The 19,873-nt window shown below is 43.9% G+C and overlaps 1 protein-coding gene across 2 annotated transcripts in view; it reads left to right on the top strand.

Annotated features, from left to right (window-relative positions):
• Positions 1-225: 225 nt before the first annotated feature.
• Positions 226-19,873, top strand: part of CRYM (crystallin mu) — a 71,040-nt gene continuing 51,392 nt past the window's right edge. Inside the window, exons 1-4 of one of the 2 annotated variants that reach the window (XM_056536253.1) lie at positions 233-585; positions 4,469-4,619; positions 17,376-17,438; positions 19,369-19,470. In XM_056536253.1, the coding sequence (XP_056392228.1) occupies positions 419-585; positions 4,469-4,619; positions 17,376-17,438; positions 19,369-19,470 (483 nt within the window). In that variant the 5' untranslated portion in view covers positions 233-418. Of the gene's footprint in view, positions 586-4,468; positions 4,620-17,375; positions 17,439-19,368; positions 19,471-19,873 lie in introns of both variants that reach the window. The other variant, XM_056536254.1, reaches the window with a different exon arrangement.

Raw genomic sequence — 19,873 nt, 5'->3', positions numbered from 1 at the left:
AATTCTCTGGTTGGATATTCCATAGTGTGAATGTGCCCTTACTTTGACATTTACTGGCATTTGCAATATATATATATATATATATATATATATATATATATATTGTTGCTATTCTGAAAAAGCAGTCAAAGTTCACAGTGTAAGCTAATAATTTACAGTGCAATATACCATCTGTCTTTTTTCCCACACAATGTACTTTCTCAGTTTTTTTGCCGTCATTACAAAGTTGTACTGGCAGAAAAAGGATTACAAAGTAACCTCAGAAAAGTTCACCCAACCGGAGCGAGAGGTGTGTCGGAGAGAGGAGGCGTCACCAGAAATTGGGCTGGATTTTATGGAGCAGCTGAGGGGTTCTCAGCTATCAGGTATTTCACATGGTCTGGTGACCTAGATAGCTCACAAGTTCCAATCTGTCAGTATGAGTGAACAGCCAGTGTTCCTAGGGCCCGAGATAGTGGAGAAATACTTAGTCTATTCCACGTTGATACCTTTGCTGGAAAAAGCCCTGATCAATTATTCCAGAGGAAAAGAAGGAGGCATTGTGCAACCCATCCGGACCATTGTGCCCGTGGCAAAGTACAATGGGTAAGCATATTATTATTACATAATACGCAATATTATTATGTGTTTCTTTATACCACCCTCCACTTTGTTAATGCACTTACGTAGAGCAACTATTTATTTATACAGCAAACACCTTATGATCAAGCCTCCTCGCCTTCAAAAAGCCATAACTCATTCATTTTACTATCCACAGGGCCATATGAGAGCGTGCTGTTGTAGGACGGTGCACTTTACAATAAAACTACATGTTATGTTTATTTTATGGGTTAGTACAATTATATTGGTACCCAATTTATACATGTTGTTTAATTTTACTACTTTTAAAATACCTCTTTTTTTTACATTGCACTATTATTACCCCTATTATTGCACTATTATATATTGCACTATTATTACCCCTATAACGTTTACATTTTTTCTGTCTTTTTTTATTTTTTCTGGCCAGTATAAAATTTACATTTACAGTTACTATTTAGCACTTATTACCTGCTTGATGGACCACTGCGAGTTTGAAAAGTGGGGCGGTGCGCTACCTGCAGCATTTTCCGCTGATGAAAATCTGCGCGGGTAGTGCACTGAGACCCTGACCCTTTTCAAACTCAACTGCGAGCTTGAAAAGAAATACGCCCATGTGAAATACCTTAAAGGGGTACTCTGGCAAAAAGTTATTTTTCTAAAAAGATGTCCTGAGTACCTGCTTAAGTCTTCACCCCAAAAATCTTTACTCCGCTCATGTGATCCCCCACTGCCTCATCTATTGTTGCTCCCAGTCTCTGCAACACACCACTTCCTTTTGCCAGGGCTCAATACATCAGAGCACCACTCACCTACTCACTGGCTTTGGCAGGACACCTACAATGCTTTGTAGTGGAGTTTTTCTGGGGGTCAGTGACAGTTTTTCTAATACCCAGTATGCATTTGGCATTTCTCCTTTGCACCTCTGTTGTTTGGTTTTTTTATTTCCACATTCCTCAAGAGAAATTCCTCAATGAAATTTGCCACCAAAATTAATAACATGTGATTTGCCACCAAAATTAATAAAGCACTCAAAAACGCATTCTATTTTTAGAAAAAATGGCTTAAAAAAGAGCATCAAAAAGCCCAAAATAAAATGCTAGCATTTTTAGGCTTTTGTAAGTCACAAATTAATAATAAAAAAAATTGTGTGTGTAAAGTTTCAGGCATTATGGGTGTTATAGTTTTGCAACAGCTGGAGAGCCACGGATTGGGGTACAGTTTCTCCCATCATAATTGCAAAACTTACAAGTGACTACAGCTATGATGGGACAGTCAGACAGAATACACAATGATTTCAATGACCTGAGTGACATCTTGGTTCTTGCACTAGTACGTCTTTCAGCTACATCTTCCTCTGCAGAGTCTGATGCCTGAACATCATTAACTCCTCACTTTACCAGCACATCCTCATTCTTTATATGAAGAAACTAATTCATATAACACTGCAAAACACTGTGCCCATCTGAATATAATCCTGACACACACTGTACACTCTGAATATAACCCCACCACACACTGTACCCACTAATACTGCCACACACTGTTTCTTCTCAGTTCAGCTGAACCCCAACTCTGTCCTCCTTCTCCAGGCTCCTCTGTCCACCTCCCCCAGACCCCTAAGTCTTGCTCCAGAAGGCTGTCAGAACATGATAGGAACTGTAATTGTGAAATAGCTGGAAAGCAACAGAATGGATAACACAAATCTAAACTAATATTCCCTAACTCATCAGTGGTGTATTTTAGATTTGTGCTGCCCTAGGCCCGTCTCCCACCCCTCTGCATTGATGTACAGTATTGTGAAGTATGTATGTATTTTGAAGTGTGTATGATGAATGTAAGACTGATGTACAGTATATGTACAGTATGTATTAATGATAGCTGTGAATATGACTGGTGTATGTAAGATAGAGGTATGTGTATATAATAGATGGATGTGTGTAAGTATGATAGATGCTTGTATGATAGATATGTCAATGTATGACAAATACATACACACATCCATCTATCATACATACACACACATCTATCATAGACACATCTATCATAGATACACATATTTTTCATACGTACATCTATCATACACACACCTATCATACACATCTATGATACATACACACATCATACATATATCCTCCCCCCCCCCCCAGTCCATTCACCCTTTTGACCTGTGGCAGCTATGAATGGAGATCAGCACAGTGATGTGCTGCACATGATGTAGAGGGTCAGGGTAATCAGGTGAAGGCAATGAAGCAGGGTCGGGGTCATCAGCTGGAGGCGATATAGTGGGGTTGGAGACAACACTAGGGCAGGCCAACTCCCATCCATTCCATGCGGGCAGTTGCAGACAGAGACAGGTCAGGTGCTAGAAGCAGACGTGCATACCTGTGCGGGGCACATCTGCTCCCAGAAGCCACTGCGCATGCTGTTAAAGCAGCAGTGTCCCTGCCCCATCTGATTAGACTTGGGCCCCCACCAGAGGGTGGCCAAAGAAGGGGGCAGAGAATCCGGAACTGTACACTTAAAAAAATAATAATAATTGTATCATTTGGTGCCAGAAATGTAAACATATTTGTAAATTACTTCTATTTAAAAATCTTAATCCTTCCAGTAATTATCAGCTGCTATATGTTCCACAGGAAGTTCTTTTCTTTTTGAATTTCTTTTCTGTCTGACCACAGTGCTCTCTGCTGACACCTCTGTCCATTTTAGTAACTGTCCAGAGCAGGAGAGGTTTGCTATGGGGATTAGCTCCTACTCTGGACAGTTCCTAAAATGGACAGAGGTGTCAGCAGAGAGCACTGTGGTCAGACAGAAAAGAAATTCAAAAAGAAAAGAACTTCCTGTGGAACATATAGCAGCTGATAAGTACTAGAAGGATTAAGATTATTAAATAGAAGTAATTTACAAATATGTTAAAATTTCTGGCACCAGTTGATGCTGGCACCAATGTTTTACAGTGGAGTACCCCTTTAAGGTAAGCAGACGGCCCACTGGACAGCTCAGCCCACTGGGCAAATGCCTGGTGGGCCTGATGGCCCGTCCAGCTCTGCTAACAGTTATCTAACAGTGTCAGCAGTTTGGAACATGAATTACAGTCTAATTAATGTAAAATTTTAATTTTCTGTTGGCTACACAAGGTAATTTGCATGGACTCCTTCAGGGGTGGAAAATGGACTCCTTTAGGGGTGAGAAATGGACTCCTTAAGGGGTGGGGCATGGACTTCTTCAGAGGTGGGGCATGGACTCGATCAGTGGTGACAAATTTTTTTGATGCCTAAATAGTTGATACAAAATGCATCTACACACGTTCTGTACCTGAAGTTTAGAATGCTAGCTGTTTATTGTTTGTTCATTCCTAGTAGAGCATTTAATTACATTTTATCATTAGATGGATACTCCGGTGGAAAAAATATATTTTTAAATCAACTGGTGCCAGAAAGTTATAAATATTTGTAAATTACTTCTATTTAAAAATCGTAATCCTTCCAGTACTTATCAGCTGCTGTATGCTCCAGAGAAGTTATTTCACTTTTTGAATTTCCTTTCTGCCTGACCACAGTGCTCCCTGCTGACACCTCTGTCCATGTCAGGAACTGTCCAGAGTAGGAGCAAATCCCCATAGCAAACCTCTCCTGTTCTGGACAGCTCCTGAAACGGACAGAGGTGTCAGCAGAGAGCACTGTGGTCAGACTGAAAAGAACAACTTAACTTCCTCTGTAGGATACAGCAGCTGATAAGTACTGGAAGAGTTAAGATTTTTAAATAAAAGTAATTTACACATCTGTTTAACTTTCTTGCAACTGTTGATTTAAAAAAAAAATTGTTTTCCACTGGAGTACCCCTTTAACAAATCTTGTATCAAACACTAAGCTTTATATACCCTTAGTTTCTTAGGGGTAATGCCGGCTTACAGTACTGAAGATGACGCTTTAACAACAAAGTTGGTAACATTTTATGAGACTAACGCATCATCAGACATTCCCTCGCATCAAGCAACCGTCCTTTTATTTGAGCCATCCAATGGGACTCTGAAAGCTGTAAGTACAACTAGGATGTTTATAGTTTGTTGTGACATTTCAGATTATATTCAGTCATTTCCTGCAGGGGGCACCAAAGCTCTTTAGTCTTGTCTATTTGCTGTTATCTCAAGTGATATTAAAACATGGTTGGGTTTTTTTTTTTGTATATTTACTACATCATGTTCCTTCCTTAGTTATTACAGTTAAATGCCATCATTTTAATAATCATAAAGCTTAACTAATATCACTTTAGTGATGAGTTTTAGATACATTGTAAATTACACAGTAGGTTCATTTTAACTCTTTGCTCCTGGGATTGAATCTACAATTTACCATTCCAAGGGGTTGTCTAGATTGGACTCAAATATCATATTAGGGAATTCTAACTTGTGCGGATCCCTTATTCAATATGGCAGCTACAAATAAATCGATAGACTGTGACAATTCTGTGTCTTTGGCTAAAGCATAACTTTCAGTATAAAAACATCACATCCAAGTCAGGAGGCCAGACAAGTCAAGAGGTCAGTGTCTTGGGTTGTTATCCTAACTATAAATAAAGGGGTTATCCAAGAATAGATAAAGAGAGCTAGTATCTTTCAAAAACAGCACTTCCCCTTTCCTCAGGTTATGTGTGGTATTGCAGCTCGGTTTCATTGAAGTGAATAGAGCCAAATTGTAATTCCACATACAACCTCAGGAAAGGTCTGGTGCTGTTTTTAAAAGAAATTAGCTCTGTGTTTCTATGCCTGGATAAGCCCTTTAAGGCACATAAGAGTGTTTGGATGGCTAAGTAATTAAAGGTAGGCTGGATGCATTAGGTGTCTATTAAGTTCTGGATAGTATTGCAAAAATGTTTATCTGCATTGCACGTATGACTGTCTGCATTTGAATGTATTTTATGTCTTCCACCACAAGTCTAATGCATACACTGAGGTTTATAGCCTGCAGAGGGTTAACATCTTTTACCTTGCCTTGAATTTCGAGTACAGCTGAATGGTTGATTTGGTCACATGCAGCCTCCTAGCCAATAGATGGAGGAGTCAGTCTTAAAGGGGTACTCCGGTGGAAAACTTAATTTTATTTTTTTTTATCAACTGGTGCCAGAAAGTTAAACAGATTTATAAATTATTTCTATTAAAAAATCTTTACCCTTCCAGTACTTATTAGTATGCTACAGAGGAAATTATTTTCTTTTGGAATTTCTTTTTTGTTTTGTCCACAGTGCTCTCTGCTGACACCTGATGCCTGTATCAGGAACTGTCCAGAGCAGGAGAAAATCCCAATAGCAAACCTATGCTGCTCTGGACTGTTCCTGACACGGACAGAGGTGTCAGCAGAGAACACTGTGGACAACACAAAAAAGAAATTAAAAAAGAAAAGAATTCCCACTGTAGCATACAGCTGCTATAAAGTACTGAAAAAAATGAGATTTTTAAATAGAAGTAATTTACAAATCTGTTTAACTTTCTGGCACCAGTTCATTAAAAAAAAGGGCCCCTTTAACTCTGCTCTCCTCTTCTGGGGAAAAAGGTGGACCTAAGTCTGTTATTAGTCAGTAGATTAGGCCTGGCTTTTGTCAGAGACACACTCACTGTAGCTGTTTTCAGTCAGCACCACATGTACCCAAAAGTCACTGTCCACAAGTCTAGTTCCAGTCCATGCTGCAAGGATTCATCTTCTACTCTGTCTTTAATGCCTCAAATGCCTCTCTGCTGAGAGCACTGTTGTCAGGACATCACAAGAAATGCATTTCTTTTTGGATTTCTCTTTAGTATACAGCCCCTAAAAAGTACTGGAAGGATTAAGATTTTTTAATAGAAGTGATTTACAAATCTGTTTAACTTTCTAGCACCAATTGATTTAAAAAAAAAAGTTTTCCATGGTAGTACCCCTTTAACCCCTTAAGGACCAGGCCATTTTACACCTTAGGACCAGAGCGTTTTTTGCACATCTGACCACTGTCACTTTAAACATTAATAACTCTGGAATGCTTTTAGTTATCATTCTGATTCCGAGATAGTGACAAAATTTTGTGGTAACTTGCATAATTTCTTGGTGCAAAATCCCCAAATTTGATGAAAAATTTGAAAATTTAGAATTTTTCTAATTTTGAAGCTCTCTGCTTGTAAGGAAAATGTAAGGAACATTTTTTTATTCACATATACAATATGTCTACTTTATGTTTGCATCATAAAATTGACGTGTTTTTAGCTTTAGTCACCAGAGGGCTTCAAAGTTCAGCAGCAATTTTCCAATTTTTCACAAAATTTTCAAACTCACAATTTTTTAGGGACCAGTTCAGGTTTGAAATGGATTTGAAGGGTTTTCATATTAGAAATTCCCCACAAATGACCCCATTATAAAAACTGCACCCCTCAAAGTATTCAAAATGACATTCAGTCAGCGTTTTAACCCTTTAGGTGTTTCACCGGAATAGCAGCAAAATGAAGGAGAAAATTCACAATCTTCATTTTTTACACTCGCATGTTCTTGTAGACCCAATTTTTGCATTTTTACAAGGGGTAAAAGGAGAAAATGTATACTTCTGTTTTTTAGCCCAATTTCTCTCGAGTAAGCACATACCTCATATGTGTATGTAAAGTGTTCGGCGGGCACGGTAGAGGGCTCAGAAGGGAAGGAGCGACAAGGGGATTTTGGAGAGTACGTTTTTCTGAAATGGTTTTTGGGGGTAGGGTTGCATTTAGGAAGCCCCTATGGTGCCAGAACAGCAAAAAAAAAAAAAAAAAAAAAAAAACACATGCCATACCATTTTGGAAACTAGACCCCTTGAGGAACGTAACAATGAATTAAGTAAGCCTTAATACCCCACAGATGTTTCACGACTATTGCATATGTAAAAAAAAAAATTTTTTTCACTAAAATGTGTGTTTCCCCCAAAATTTCACATTTTTGCAAGGGTTAATAGCAGAAAATACCCCCCAAGATTTGTAACCCCATCTCTTCTGAGTATGGAGGTACCCCATAAGTGGACCTGAAGTGCACTACGGGCGAACTACAATGCTCAGAAGAGAATGAGTCACATTTAGCTTTTGGAGAGCAAATTTTGCTCGGGGGGGCATGTCGCATTGAGGAAGCCCCTATGGTGCCAGGACAGCAAAATAACCCCCACATGGCATACCATTTTGGAAGCTAGACCCCTTGAGGAACGCAACAAGGGGTACAGTGAACATTTTCCCCCCACTGGTGTCTGTCAGATCTTTGGAACAGTGGGCTGTACAAAATTTTTAATTTGCACGCACAGCCCACCGTTCCAAAGATCTGTCAGACACCAGTGGGGTGTAAATTCTCACTGCACCCCTCATTAAATTCCATGAGGGGTGTAGTTTCTGAAATGGGGTCACATGTGGGCTTTTCTTTTTTTTGCGTTTGTCAAAACCGCTGTAACAATTAGCCACCCCTGTGCAAATCACGTCAAATGTACATGGTGCACTCTCCCTTCTGGGCCTTGTTGTGCGCCCCCAGAGCACTTTGCGCCCACATATGGGGTATCTCCATAGTCAGGAGAAATTACATTACAAATTTTGGGGGGCTTTTTTTTCCCTTTTACCTCTTGTCAAAATGAAAAGTATAGGGCAACACCAGCATGTTAGTGTAAAAAAATTTTTTTTTTTACACTAACATGCTGGTGTAGACCCCAACTTCACCTTTTCATAAGGGGCAAAAGGAGAAAAAGGCCCCAAAATTTTTTAGGCAATTTCTCCGCAGTACGGCGATACCCCATATGTGGCCCTAAACGGTTGCCTTGAAATACGACAGGGCTCCAAGGTGAGAGCGCCATGCTCATTTGAGGACTACATTAGGGATTGCATAGGGGTGGACATAGGGGTATTCTACGCCAGTGATTCCCAAACAGGGTGCCTCCAGCTGTTGCTAAACTCCCAGCATGCCTGGACAGTCAGTGGCTTTCCAGAAATGCTGGGAGTTGTTGTTTTGCAACAGCTGGAGGCTCCATTTTGGAAACACTGCCATACAATACGTTACATTTTTATTGGGGGGGGGGGACGACGACAGTAAGGGGTGTATATGTTGTGTTTTACCCTTTATTATGTGTTAGTGTAGTGTTTTTAGGGTACATTCACACTGGCGAAGGTTTACAGTGAGTTCCCTGCTAGGAGTTTGCGCTGCGGCGAAAAATTTGCCACAGCTCATACTTGAAGCAGAAAACTTACTGTAAGCCTGCCCGTGTGAATGTACCCTGTACGTTCACATGGGGGGGCAAACCTCCAGCTGTTTCAAAACTACAACTCCCAGCATGTACTGACAGACCATGCAGGCTGGGAGTTGTACTTTTGCAACAGCTGGAGGCACACTGGTTGGAAAACCTTCAGTTAGGTTCTGTTATCTAACTCAATATTTTCCAACCAGTGTGCCTCCAGCTGTTGCAAAACTACAACTCCCAGCATGTACTGATCACCAAAGGGCATGCTGGGAGATGTAGTTATGCAACAGCTGGAGGGATCGCAACTACAACTCCCAGCATGCTGGGATTTGCAGGTTTGCAACATCTGGAGAGCTACAGTATAGAGACCACTGCAAACTGTAGCCCTCCAGATGCTGCAAAACTACAAATCCCAGCAGGCCCAGACAGCAAACAGTTGTGTGGGCATGCTAGGAGTTGTAGTTTTGCAAGATCTGGAGGGCTATAGTTCAGAGACTACCATATAGTGGTCTCAAACTGTAGCCCTCCAGCTGTTGCAAAACTACAACTCCCAGCATGCCCAAACAGCTGTCTGGGCATGCTGGGAGTTGTAGTTTTGCAACATCTGGAGGGCTACAGTTAGAGACCACTGTATAATGGTCTCAAACTGTACCCTCCAGATGTTGCTAGGCAACTCACCGGCTTCCGTCGGATCCAGCCGCACGTCATCGCCGCCCGCCGATCTCCGTTGCCCGCAGCCTCCGTCGCCCGCCCGGATCGGTAAGTGGATCTTCGGCGCCGGTCCCCGTCGTTTCCCCATCCTGCCCCGCTTATTGTGGGAGGGCAGGACGGGGAAAATGAAAATTAACACCCCCGCCCCCGATCTGCTATTGGTGGTCGCGTCTAGACCACCAATAGCAGGGATAGGAGGGGTGGCAACCCTGCCACCTCACTCCTATTGCTTCAGGGGGATCCTGGGTGTCTTAGACACCCGCGATCCCCCTTACATTCCGGGTCACCGGGTCACTATAGACCCGTAATGACCCAGAATCACGCAAATCGCAAGTGTGAATTCACTTGCGATTTGCGCCGATCGCCGACATGGGGGGGTTTAAAGACCCCCCTGCGCATTTGTGCGGGGTGACTGCTGATCGATATCAGCAGTCACCCCGGTCCAGTCCCTGCCCAGCAGGGACGTACTCATACGTCCGTGGTCCTTAAGGGGTTAAAGCCCATAGACTCCTGTGGGATTCCGCACTCCTATTCACACTTCTGAATTTCAGAAATGTGAATAGGAGTGCGTAATCCCATAGAAGTCTATGGCCTTGATTTCAGGTGGAATTCCACAAGCAGAAATTCTGGTGTGGGAATAGACCCTTACTATTGAGGACACTGTGTCCTGAATTAGACTGCTTTATTACACATGCGGTGGGGTTGTTGAAGAATTGAACACTATTGAGCTCCCCAATAGATCCCAACATTAAAAAACAAACAAACATGTTTAGTTTATCGGGGGGGTTGGGGCTTATAACAAAGTGACATTGCCTAAGAAATAAAAGTAAGAAAGTGAAAAGTATCACTGCCTAAGAAAGAAATACTAGCTGCCAAGTAGCAAAGGAGTTATCTGTGCAAAAGAGAAATAAGGAAAAAGTCTGGTGATAAGTAACATAGAAGTGTTACGCCGAGCGCTCCGGGTCCCCGCTCCTCCCCGGAGCGCTCGCTACACTCTCCCCACTGCAGCGCTCCGGTCAGATCCACTGACCCGGGGCGCTGCGATTCCGCTTCCAGCCGGGATGCGATTCGCGATGCGGGTAGCGCCCGCTCGCGATGCGCACCCCGGCTCCCGTACCTGACTCGCTCTCCCTCGGTCCTGTCCCGGCGCGCGCGGCCCCGCTCCCTAGGGCGCGCGCGCGCCGGGTCTTTGCGATTTAAAGGGCCACTGCGCCGCTGATTGGCGCAGTGATTCCAATTAGTGTGTTCACCTGTGCACTTCCCTATATCACCTCACTTCCCCTGCACTCCCTTGCCGGATCTTGTTGCCATCGTGCCAGTGAAAGCGTTTCCTTGTGTGTTCCTAGCCTGTGTTCCAGACCTCCTGCCGTTGCCCCTGACTACGATCCTTGCTGCCTGCCCCGACCTTCTGCTACGTCCGACCTTGCTTCTGTCTACTCCCTTGTACCGCGCCTATCTTCAGCAGCCAGAGAGGTGAGCCGTTGCTAGTGGATACGACCTGGTCACTACCGCCGCAGCAAGACCATCCCGCTTTGCGGCGGGCTCTGGTGAAAACCAGTAGTGACTTAGAACCGATCCACTAGCACGGTCCACGCCAATCCCTCTCTGGCACAGAGGATCCACTACCTGCCAGCCGGCATCGTGACAGTAGATCCGGCCATGGATCCCGCTGAAGTTCCTCTGCCAGTTGTCGCTGACCTCACCACGGTGGTCGCCCAGCAGTCACAACAGATAGCGCAACAAGGCCAACAGCTGTCTCAACTGACCGTTATGCTACAGCAGTTACTACCACAGCTTCAGCAGTCATCTCCTCCGCCAGCTCCTGCACCTCCTCCGCAGCGAGTGGCCGCTCCTGGTCTACGCCTATCCTTGCCGGATAAATTTGATGGGGACTCTAAGTTTTGCCGTGGCTTTCTTTCCCAATGTTCCCTGCATCTGGAGATGATGTCGGACCAGTTTCCCACTGAAAGGTCTAAGGTGGCTTTCGTAGTCAGCCTTCTGTCTGGAAAAGCCCTGTCTTGGGCCACACCGCTCTGGGACCGCAATGACCCCGTCACTGCCTCTGTACACTCCTTCTTCTCGGAAATCCGAAGTGTCTTTGAGGAACCTGCCCGAGCCTCTTCTGCTGAGACTGCCCTGTTGAACCTGGTCCAGGGTAATTCTTCCGTTGGCGAGTATGCCGTACAATTCCGTACTCTTGCTTCAGAATTATCCTGGAATAATGAGGCCCTCTGCGCGACCTTTAAAAAAGGCCTATCCAGCAACATTAAAGATGTTCTGGCCGCACGAGAAATTCCTGCTAATCTACATGAACTCATTCACCTAGCCACTCGCATTGACATGCGTTTTTCCGAAAGGCGTCAGGAGCTCCGCCAAGATATGGACTCTGTTCGCACGAGGCGTTTCTTCTCCTCGGCTCCTCTCTCCTCTGGTCCCCTGCAATCCGTTCCTGTGCCTCCCGCCGTGGAGGCTATGCAGGTCGACCGGTCTCGCCTGACACCTCAAGAGAGGACACGACGCCGCATGGAGAACCTCTGCCTGTACTGTGCTAGTACCGAACACTTCCTGAGGGATTGTCCTATCCGTCCTCCCCGCCTGGAAAGACGTACGCTGACTCCGCACAAAGGTGAGACAGTCCTTGATGTCTACTCTGCTTCTCCACGTCTTACTGTGCCTGTGCGGATGTCTGCCTCTGCCTTCTCCTTCTCTACTGTGGCCTTCTTGGACTCTGGATCTGCAGGAAATTTTATTTTGGCCTCTCTCGTCAACAGGTTCAACATCCCAGTGACCAGTCTCGCCAGACCCCTTTACATCAATTGTGTAAACAATGAAAGATTGGACTGTACCATACGTTTCCGCACGGAGCCCCTTCTAATGAGCATCGGATCTCATCACGAGAGGATTGAACTTTTGGTCCTCCCCAATTGCACTTCGGAAATTCTCCTTGGACTTCCCTGGCTTCAACTTCATTCCCCAACCCTGGATTGGTCCACTGGGGAGATCAAGAGTTGGGGGCCCTCTTGTTCCAAGGACTGTCTAAAACCGGTTCCCAGTAACCCTTGTCGTGACTCTGTGGTTCCTCCAGTAACCGGTCTCCCTAAGGCCTATATGGACTTCGCGGATGTTTTCTGCAAAAAACAAGCTGAGACTCTACCTCCTCACAGGCCTTATGATTGTCCTATCGACCTCCTCCCGGGCACTACTCCACCCCGGGGCAGAATTTATCCTCTCTCTGCCCCAGAGACTCTTGCCATGTCTGAATACGTCCAGGAAAATTTAAAAAAGGGCTTTATCCGTAAATCCTCCTCTCCTGCCGGAGCCGGATTTTTCTTTGTGTCCAAAAAAGATGGCTCCCTACGTCCTTGCATTGACTACCGCGGTCTTAATAAAATCACGGTTAAGAACCGCTACCCCCTACCCCTCATCTCTGAACTCTTTGATCGCCTCCAAGGTGCCCACATCTTTACTAAACTGGACTTAAGAGGTGCTTATAACCTCATCCGCATCAGAGAGGGGGATGAGTGGAAAACGGCATTTAACACCAGAGATGGACACTTTGAGTATCTGGTCATGCCCTTTGGCCTGTGCAACGCCCCTGCTGTCTTCCAAGACTTTGTTAATGAAATTTTTCGTGATCTGTTATACTCCTGTGTTGTTGTATATCTGGACGATATCCTAATTTTTTCTGCCAATCTAGAAGAACACCGCCAGCATGTCCGTATGGTTCTTCAGAGACTTCGTGACAATCAACTCTATGCCAAAATTGAGAAATGTCTGTTTGAATGCCAATCTCTTCCTTTTCTAGGATACTTGGTCTCTGGCCAGGGACTACAAATGGATCCAGACAAACTCTCTGCCGTCTTAGATTGGCCACGCCCCTCCGGACTCCGTGCTATCCAACGCTTTTTGGGGTTCGCCAATTATTACAGGCAATTTATTCCACATTTTTCTACCGTTGTGGCTCCTATCGTGGCTTTAACCAAAAAAAATGCCGATCCCAAGTCTTGGCCTCCTCAAGCGGAAGACGCCTTTAAACGACTCAAGTCTGCCTTTTCTTCGGCTCCCGTGCTCTCCAGACCTGACCCTTCCAAACCCTTCCTATTGGAGGTTGATGCCTCCTCAGTGGGAGCTGGAGCTGTTCTTCTACAAAAAAATTCTTCCGGGCATGCTGTCACTTGTGGGTTTTTTTCTAGGACCTTCTCTCCGGCGGAGAGGAACTACTCCATCGGGGATCGAGAGCTTCTAGCCATCAAATTAGCACTTGAGGAATGGAGGCATCTGCTGGAGGGATCAAGATTTCCAGTTATTATTTACACCGACCACAAGAACCTCTCCTACCTCCAGTCTGCCCAACGGCTGAATCCTCGCCAGGCCCGGTGGTCTCTGTTCTTTGCCCGATTTAATTTTGAAATTCACTTTCGGCCTGCCGATAAGAACATTAGGGCCGATGCTCTCTCTCGTTCCTCGGATGCCTCAGAAGTTGATCTCTCTCCGCAACACATCATTCCACCTGACTGCCTGATCTCCACTTCTCCAGCCTCCATCAGGCAAACTCCTCCAGGAAAGACCTTTGTTTCTCCACGCCAACGCCTCGGAATCCTCAAATGGGGTCACTCCTCCCATCTCGCAGGTCATGTGGGCATCAAGAAATCTGTGCAACTCATCTCCCGCTTCTATTGGTGGCCGACTCTGGAGACGGATGTTGTGGACTTTGTGCGAGCCTGCACTATCTGTGCCCGGGATAAGACTCCTCGCCAGAAGCCCGCTGGTTTTCTTCATCCCCTGCCTGTCCCCGAACAGCCTTGGTCTCTGATTGGTATGGATTTTATTACTGATTTACCCCCTTCCCGTGGCAACACTGTTATTTGGGTGGTCGTTGATCGATTCTCCAAAATGGCACATTTCATCCCTCTTCCTGGTCTTCCTTCAGCGCCTCAGTTGGCTAAACAATTTTTTGTACACATTTTTCGTCTTCACGGGTTGCCTACGCAGATCGTCTCGGATAGAGGCGTCCAATTCGTGTCTAAATTCTGGAGGGCTCTCTGTAAACAACTCAAGATTAAATTAAATTTTTCTTCTGCATATCATCCCCAATCCAATGGACAAGTAGAAAGAATTAACCAGGTCTTGGGTGATTATTTACGACATTTTGTTTCCTCCCGCCAGGATGACTGGGCAGATCTCCTTCCATGGGCCGAATTCTCGTATAACTTCAGAGTCTCTGAATCTTCCTCCAAATCCCCATTTTTCGTGGTGTACGGCCGTCACCCTCTTCCCCCCCTCCCTACCCCCTTGCCCTCTGGTCTGCCCGCTGTGGATGAAATTTCTCGTGACCTTTCCATCATATGGAGAGAGACCCAAAATTCTCTCTTACAGGCTTCATCACGCATGAAGAAGTTCGCGGATAAGAAAAGAAGAGCTCCTCCCATTTTTTCCCCTGGAGACAAGGTATGGCTCTCCGCTAAATATGTCCGCTTCCGTGTCCCTAGCTACAAGTTGGGACCACGCTATCTTGGTCCTTTCAAAATTTTGTGTCAGATTAATCCTGTCTCTTACAAACTTCTTCTTCCTCCTTCTCTTCGTATCCCTAATGCCTTTCACGTTTCTCTTCTTAAACCACTCATCCTCAACCGTTTCTCTCCCAAATCTGTTCCTCCCACTCCTGTTTCCGGCTCCTCGGACATCTTCTCCGTCAAAGAGATCCTAGCTTCTAAAAAGGTCAGAGGGAAAACCTTTTTTTTAGTGGATTGGGAGGGTTGTGGTCCAGAAGAGAGATCCTGGGAACCTGAGGACAACATCCTAGACAAAAGTCTGCTCCTCAGGTTCTCAGGCTCTAAGAAGAGGGGGAGACCCAAGGGGGGGGGGTACTGTTACGCCGAGCGCTCCGGGTCCCCGCTCCTCCCCGGAGCGCTCGCTACACTCTCCCCACTGCAGCGCTCCGGTCAGATCCACTGACCCGGGGCGCTGCGATTCCGCTTCCAGCCGGGATGCGATTCGCGATGCGGGTAGCGCCCGCTCGCGATGCGCACCCCGGCTCCCGTACCTGACTCGCTCTCCCTCGGTCCTGTCCCGGCGCGCGCGGCCCCGCTCCCTAGGGCGCGCGCGCGCCGGGTCTTTGCGATTTAAAGGGCCACTGCGCCGCTGATTGGCGCAGTGATTCCAATTAGTGTGTTCACCTGTGCACTTCCCTATATCACCTCACTTCCCCTGCACTCCCTTGCCGGATCTTGTTGCCATCGTGCCAGTGAAAGCGTTTCCTTGTGTGTTCCTAGCCTGTGTTCCAGACCTCCTGCCGTTGCCCCTGACTACGATCCTTGCTGCCTGCCCCGACCTTCTGCTACGTCCGACCTTGCTTCTGTCTACTCCCTTGTACCGCGCCTATCTTCAGCAGCCAGAGAGGTGAGCCGTTGCTAGTGGATACGACCTGGTCACTACCGCCGCAGCAAGACCATCCCGCTTTGCGGCGGGCTCTGGTGAAAACCAGTAGTGACTTAGAACCGATCCACTAGCACGGTCCACGCCAATCCCTCTCTGGCACAGAGGATCCACTACCTGCCAGCCGGCATCGTGACAAGAAGCAAGAAGAAATAAAAAGTGTGCGGCCCTAAGCGGGGCTGACATATTCCTAAAGTGTAAGATGAGGGTTTATTGGTACATTAAAGATAAGACATAACATTGGTGTCCAAGATAGCATTTGTTTAGTCACATCAAGTCCCATTAATACCAAGTTTAAGTCGTTTTAGTGTACACAACAATTGTCTTTGTGTTTTATGCCTCACATTTTGGACAAAGAATGTCCCAGAAGTATAGCTTATATTGGATTTTTTGTTGTTGCTAGAATATAAATGGCCTAAAAGGATTTATTAAAATCTATAGGACATTTCCCAGACAATCTCCATAAATCCTTAAGAGATTTATGACTCGCCTCCCTTTCCCCAACAAGCAGACATATCTACCGAGTGATTGGAAATATACAGTATATTTATACTGCAGTGGGCACACTGGTGCATTCTATCTTAAAAGGGTACTCCTGTAATGCAAAACATATCTCCTATACAGTGAGCGATTTCCTCAACATCCTCCCAATCCCAGGACAGCGCTCGTCTCTGACATCAGAGGATTTCTGACTGGTCTCAGGAGTGATGGCCCATTTTCCCATAATGACGTATCTGAAGAATAAATAAGTGTAAGGGCAATCCCTAGAGTTCTGTCTGCTGGGTCTGAGAATGGATGTTCCGAGTGCCTAAGTGAATGGAGCAGTAGTCACACCATTCAAATTTTATGTGTCTGTTTAAGCAACTCTTTATGGGCATCTATTACGGTGGTCCCTCAAGTTACAATATTAATTGGTTCCAGGATGACCATTGTATGTTGAAACCATTGTATGTTGAGACCTTAACTCTATGGAAACCTGGTAATTGTAAAGGTAAAGAGTAGTACAGAACATGTAGTACCTCCCTGAACTGTAAGGGGCGCTACCAGACAGCCAATCAGTGCATGCACTTCAGTCATACAGGGGTTTTACCAGTAAATTGCCCATTCTGATTGGTCGGTTCTTCCAGTCATTGACATGTTTCACAGATCTGGACTGTCTGTAGCATTGTATGTTGAGTTTGGTTTCAAGTTACAATGGTCCAGAAAAGACCATTGTATGTTGAAACTATTGTATGTTGAGGCCATTGTAAGTTGAAGGATCACTGCAGATGCCATTTTTATTAAAGTGCTACTGGCTAAAGCTATTCTAGTAAACTATATTTTCAGTCTATTAGTATTTTCTATTGCTTTTGCTTTGCTTGAGTACTGTCGCTGCTGTCTTCTCATTTTGCTACTGCATACAAACATACTTCTCTGTTTTTCTTTTGATATATTATTTTTGGATCTAGGTAATTGATGGCAAAGTAATTACAGATAAGAGAACTGCTGCAGTTTCAGCAATCGCAACAAAGGTGAGAATGCATTGTTGTATGCATTTGTCACATCTGGGAATTCGGAAACCGTAAAATACATATTTATGTTGTTCAAAGAGCCATAGAGTGGGCATAGAATTCCTGCGCCGAAAGCAAAAATCACTGCGCAATGTCAAAAACCAGCACTTAAACCATTTTAAGCAGAAACTCCATTGTATGAATCTACCATAAGGGTACATTCATACAGGTGGATTTTTTTGTGGGTTTTCCGCGTGCCATTGAATTCTATGGAAATGATTTAATCTTAGGCCTGCTTCTGTGAATCCCGAAATGAGGGTCATAGGAGAAGGTCATATAGTCCTGAGTATATGCCATACACATATATGAGCTGAATACTCATTTTATATATTTCCATCACATTTTATTTTATTTTTTTTACCATTTACAGTGTCCCAGTCATTTAAAAAAATAATTTTCATAGATATGTCAGTAAAGGCCGCTACGATCATGCGGTTATGTGCTTTTTGACATGTTTCCATAAAGTCTCAGACATTTTTCCAAATGATAGGGACACTTTAAAATTGTCTCCTTGAAGGGTCCCTGTGAATATTGTTTGGCTCTATACTGGCATTGTAAAGTATTTATAATTGAAGGTAGATAAGAAAGCTAAAATGATCACTGCAGAGTTATACTGATTTATCCCCTTTGGAGTGGTGGCAGAGACTTACAAGTAAAGGGGAAGGAAAGTAAAATTAAGTGAAATAAGTAGTATTCCATGCTCCTTTTCGATTCATATCACATTTTTATTCAATATTTTTCATCTTTTATTGCTGCCCCTTCAGGAGAATTCTGTTAGTTCTAACACTATGGGGGAGATTTATCAAAACCTGTGCAGAGGAAAAGTGGAGTAATTGCCCATAGCAACCAATCAGATTGCTTCTTTTATTTTAAAATTGTCTAAAAAATGGAAAAAGCAATCCAATTGGTTGTTATGGGCAACTGTTCTACTTTTTCTCTGAAAAGGCGATGATAAATCTCCCCCAATTTGTGTTCTAACGCTTAAAGGGGTACTCCGGTGGAAAACAATTTTTCTGTCTGACCACATTGCTCTCTGCTGACACCACTGTCCATGTCAGTAACTGTCCATAGTAGGAGCAAATCCCCATAGGAAACCTATCCTACTCCAGACAGTTCCTGACATGGACAGAGGTGTCAGCAGAGAGCACTGTGGTCAGATTGAAAAGAACAACTTAACTTCCTCTGTAGTATACAGCAGCTAAGTTCTGGAAGGGTTGAGATTTTTTTTTTTATAGATGTAATTTACAAATCTGTTTAACTTTGTAGCACCAGTTGATGTGAAGAAAATTGTTCTCCACCAGAGTACCCCTTTAAAGGGTACCTCTCATCAAATAAACTTTTGTTATATTTTAGATTAATGAATGTTGAATAACTTTCCAATAGCATGTTAATGAAAAATATGCTTCTTTCTATTGTATTTTTTCCCTTGCTTGCTGCCAGGACTGGTAGGGAGACCCCTAGTGGTCATTTCTTCAAAGTGGAAAATTAAATAGAAAGAAGCATATTTTTTAATAACATGCAATTGTAAAGTTATTCTGCATACATTAATGTATAATATATCAAAAGTTTTTTTGATGAGAGGTACTCTTTAACTTACCTTCTTACCTTGGGAAGTTAGCCAGAAACAGGTGAGCTGACGTTACTAATGACCATGGTAGGTGTCCCCAGCAGACATGAAACGGTCGTCACTTGAACAGCTCTTTCCTTCACTTCTACCTGATTTGCGCAAGTTTTAATGGTTTGAAATAAAGCATGAACTTTTATACTCCAGAAAAATTGGAGGAGCACTCACCAATTTTTGCATTTAAACTTGTGTTGTATTTAGTTATATGATATATGTATATAAATTATAAAATGGATTGATATGCCTGCTGTCGTCTTTCTGTTTTAGCTGTTAAAACCTTCGCCTTGTGAAGTCCTCTGTATTCTGGGCTCCGGAGCGCAGGCTCACAGTCACTATGAAGCTTTTACACAACAGTTTTTCTTCAGAGAGGTAAATAAGAGCCTTCATAATAACTAGATTAAGAAACGCACTTGCATTGACTGAAATGAGAATTGTTCCTATTAAATACAACAACACCAAGGAGACCATTGTATGTTTAATTTCTCTTACAGTCAGGGATTAAGTGAAAACAAATATAGAGAACATAAAAAAAATAAAAAATAAAAACTCTCAAAGCCATTACAGATTCTTTTTGTTGCAAAATCCAAATACTTCCTTGCATAAAGCCAAGTTAGGAAAATGAAAAGATAAAAGGGCCTTTTATTGTGCAAGTGGTGACAGCCAAAGTGTGAATGCATTGTGGTAAAGTATATTGTAGGATTGTAATGCTGAGAATGTGTCATAGTTTTTCAGTCTTAAAGTTTGTTATAAAAGGAGCGTTGGCATGCAGAGT

The sequence above is a fragment of the Hyla sarda genome, chromosome 8, assembly GCF_029499605.1.
Source record: "Hyla sarda isolate aHylSar1 chromosome 8, aHylSar1.hap1, whole genome shotgun sequence".
NCBI classification, from domain to species: Eukaryota; Metazoa; Chordata; class Amphibia; order Anura; family Hylidae; genus Hyla; species Hyla sarda.
This window is presented reverse-complemented; position numbering and strand designations above follow the sequence as displayed.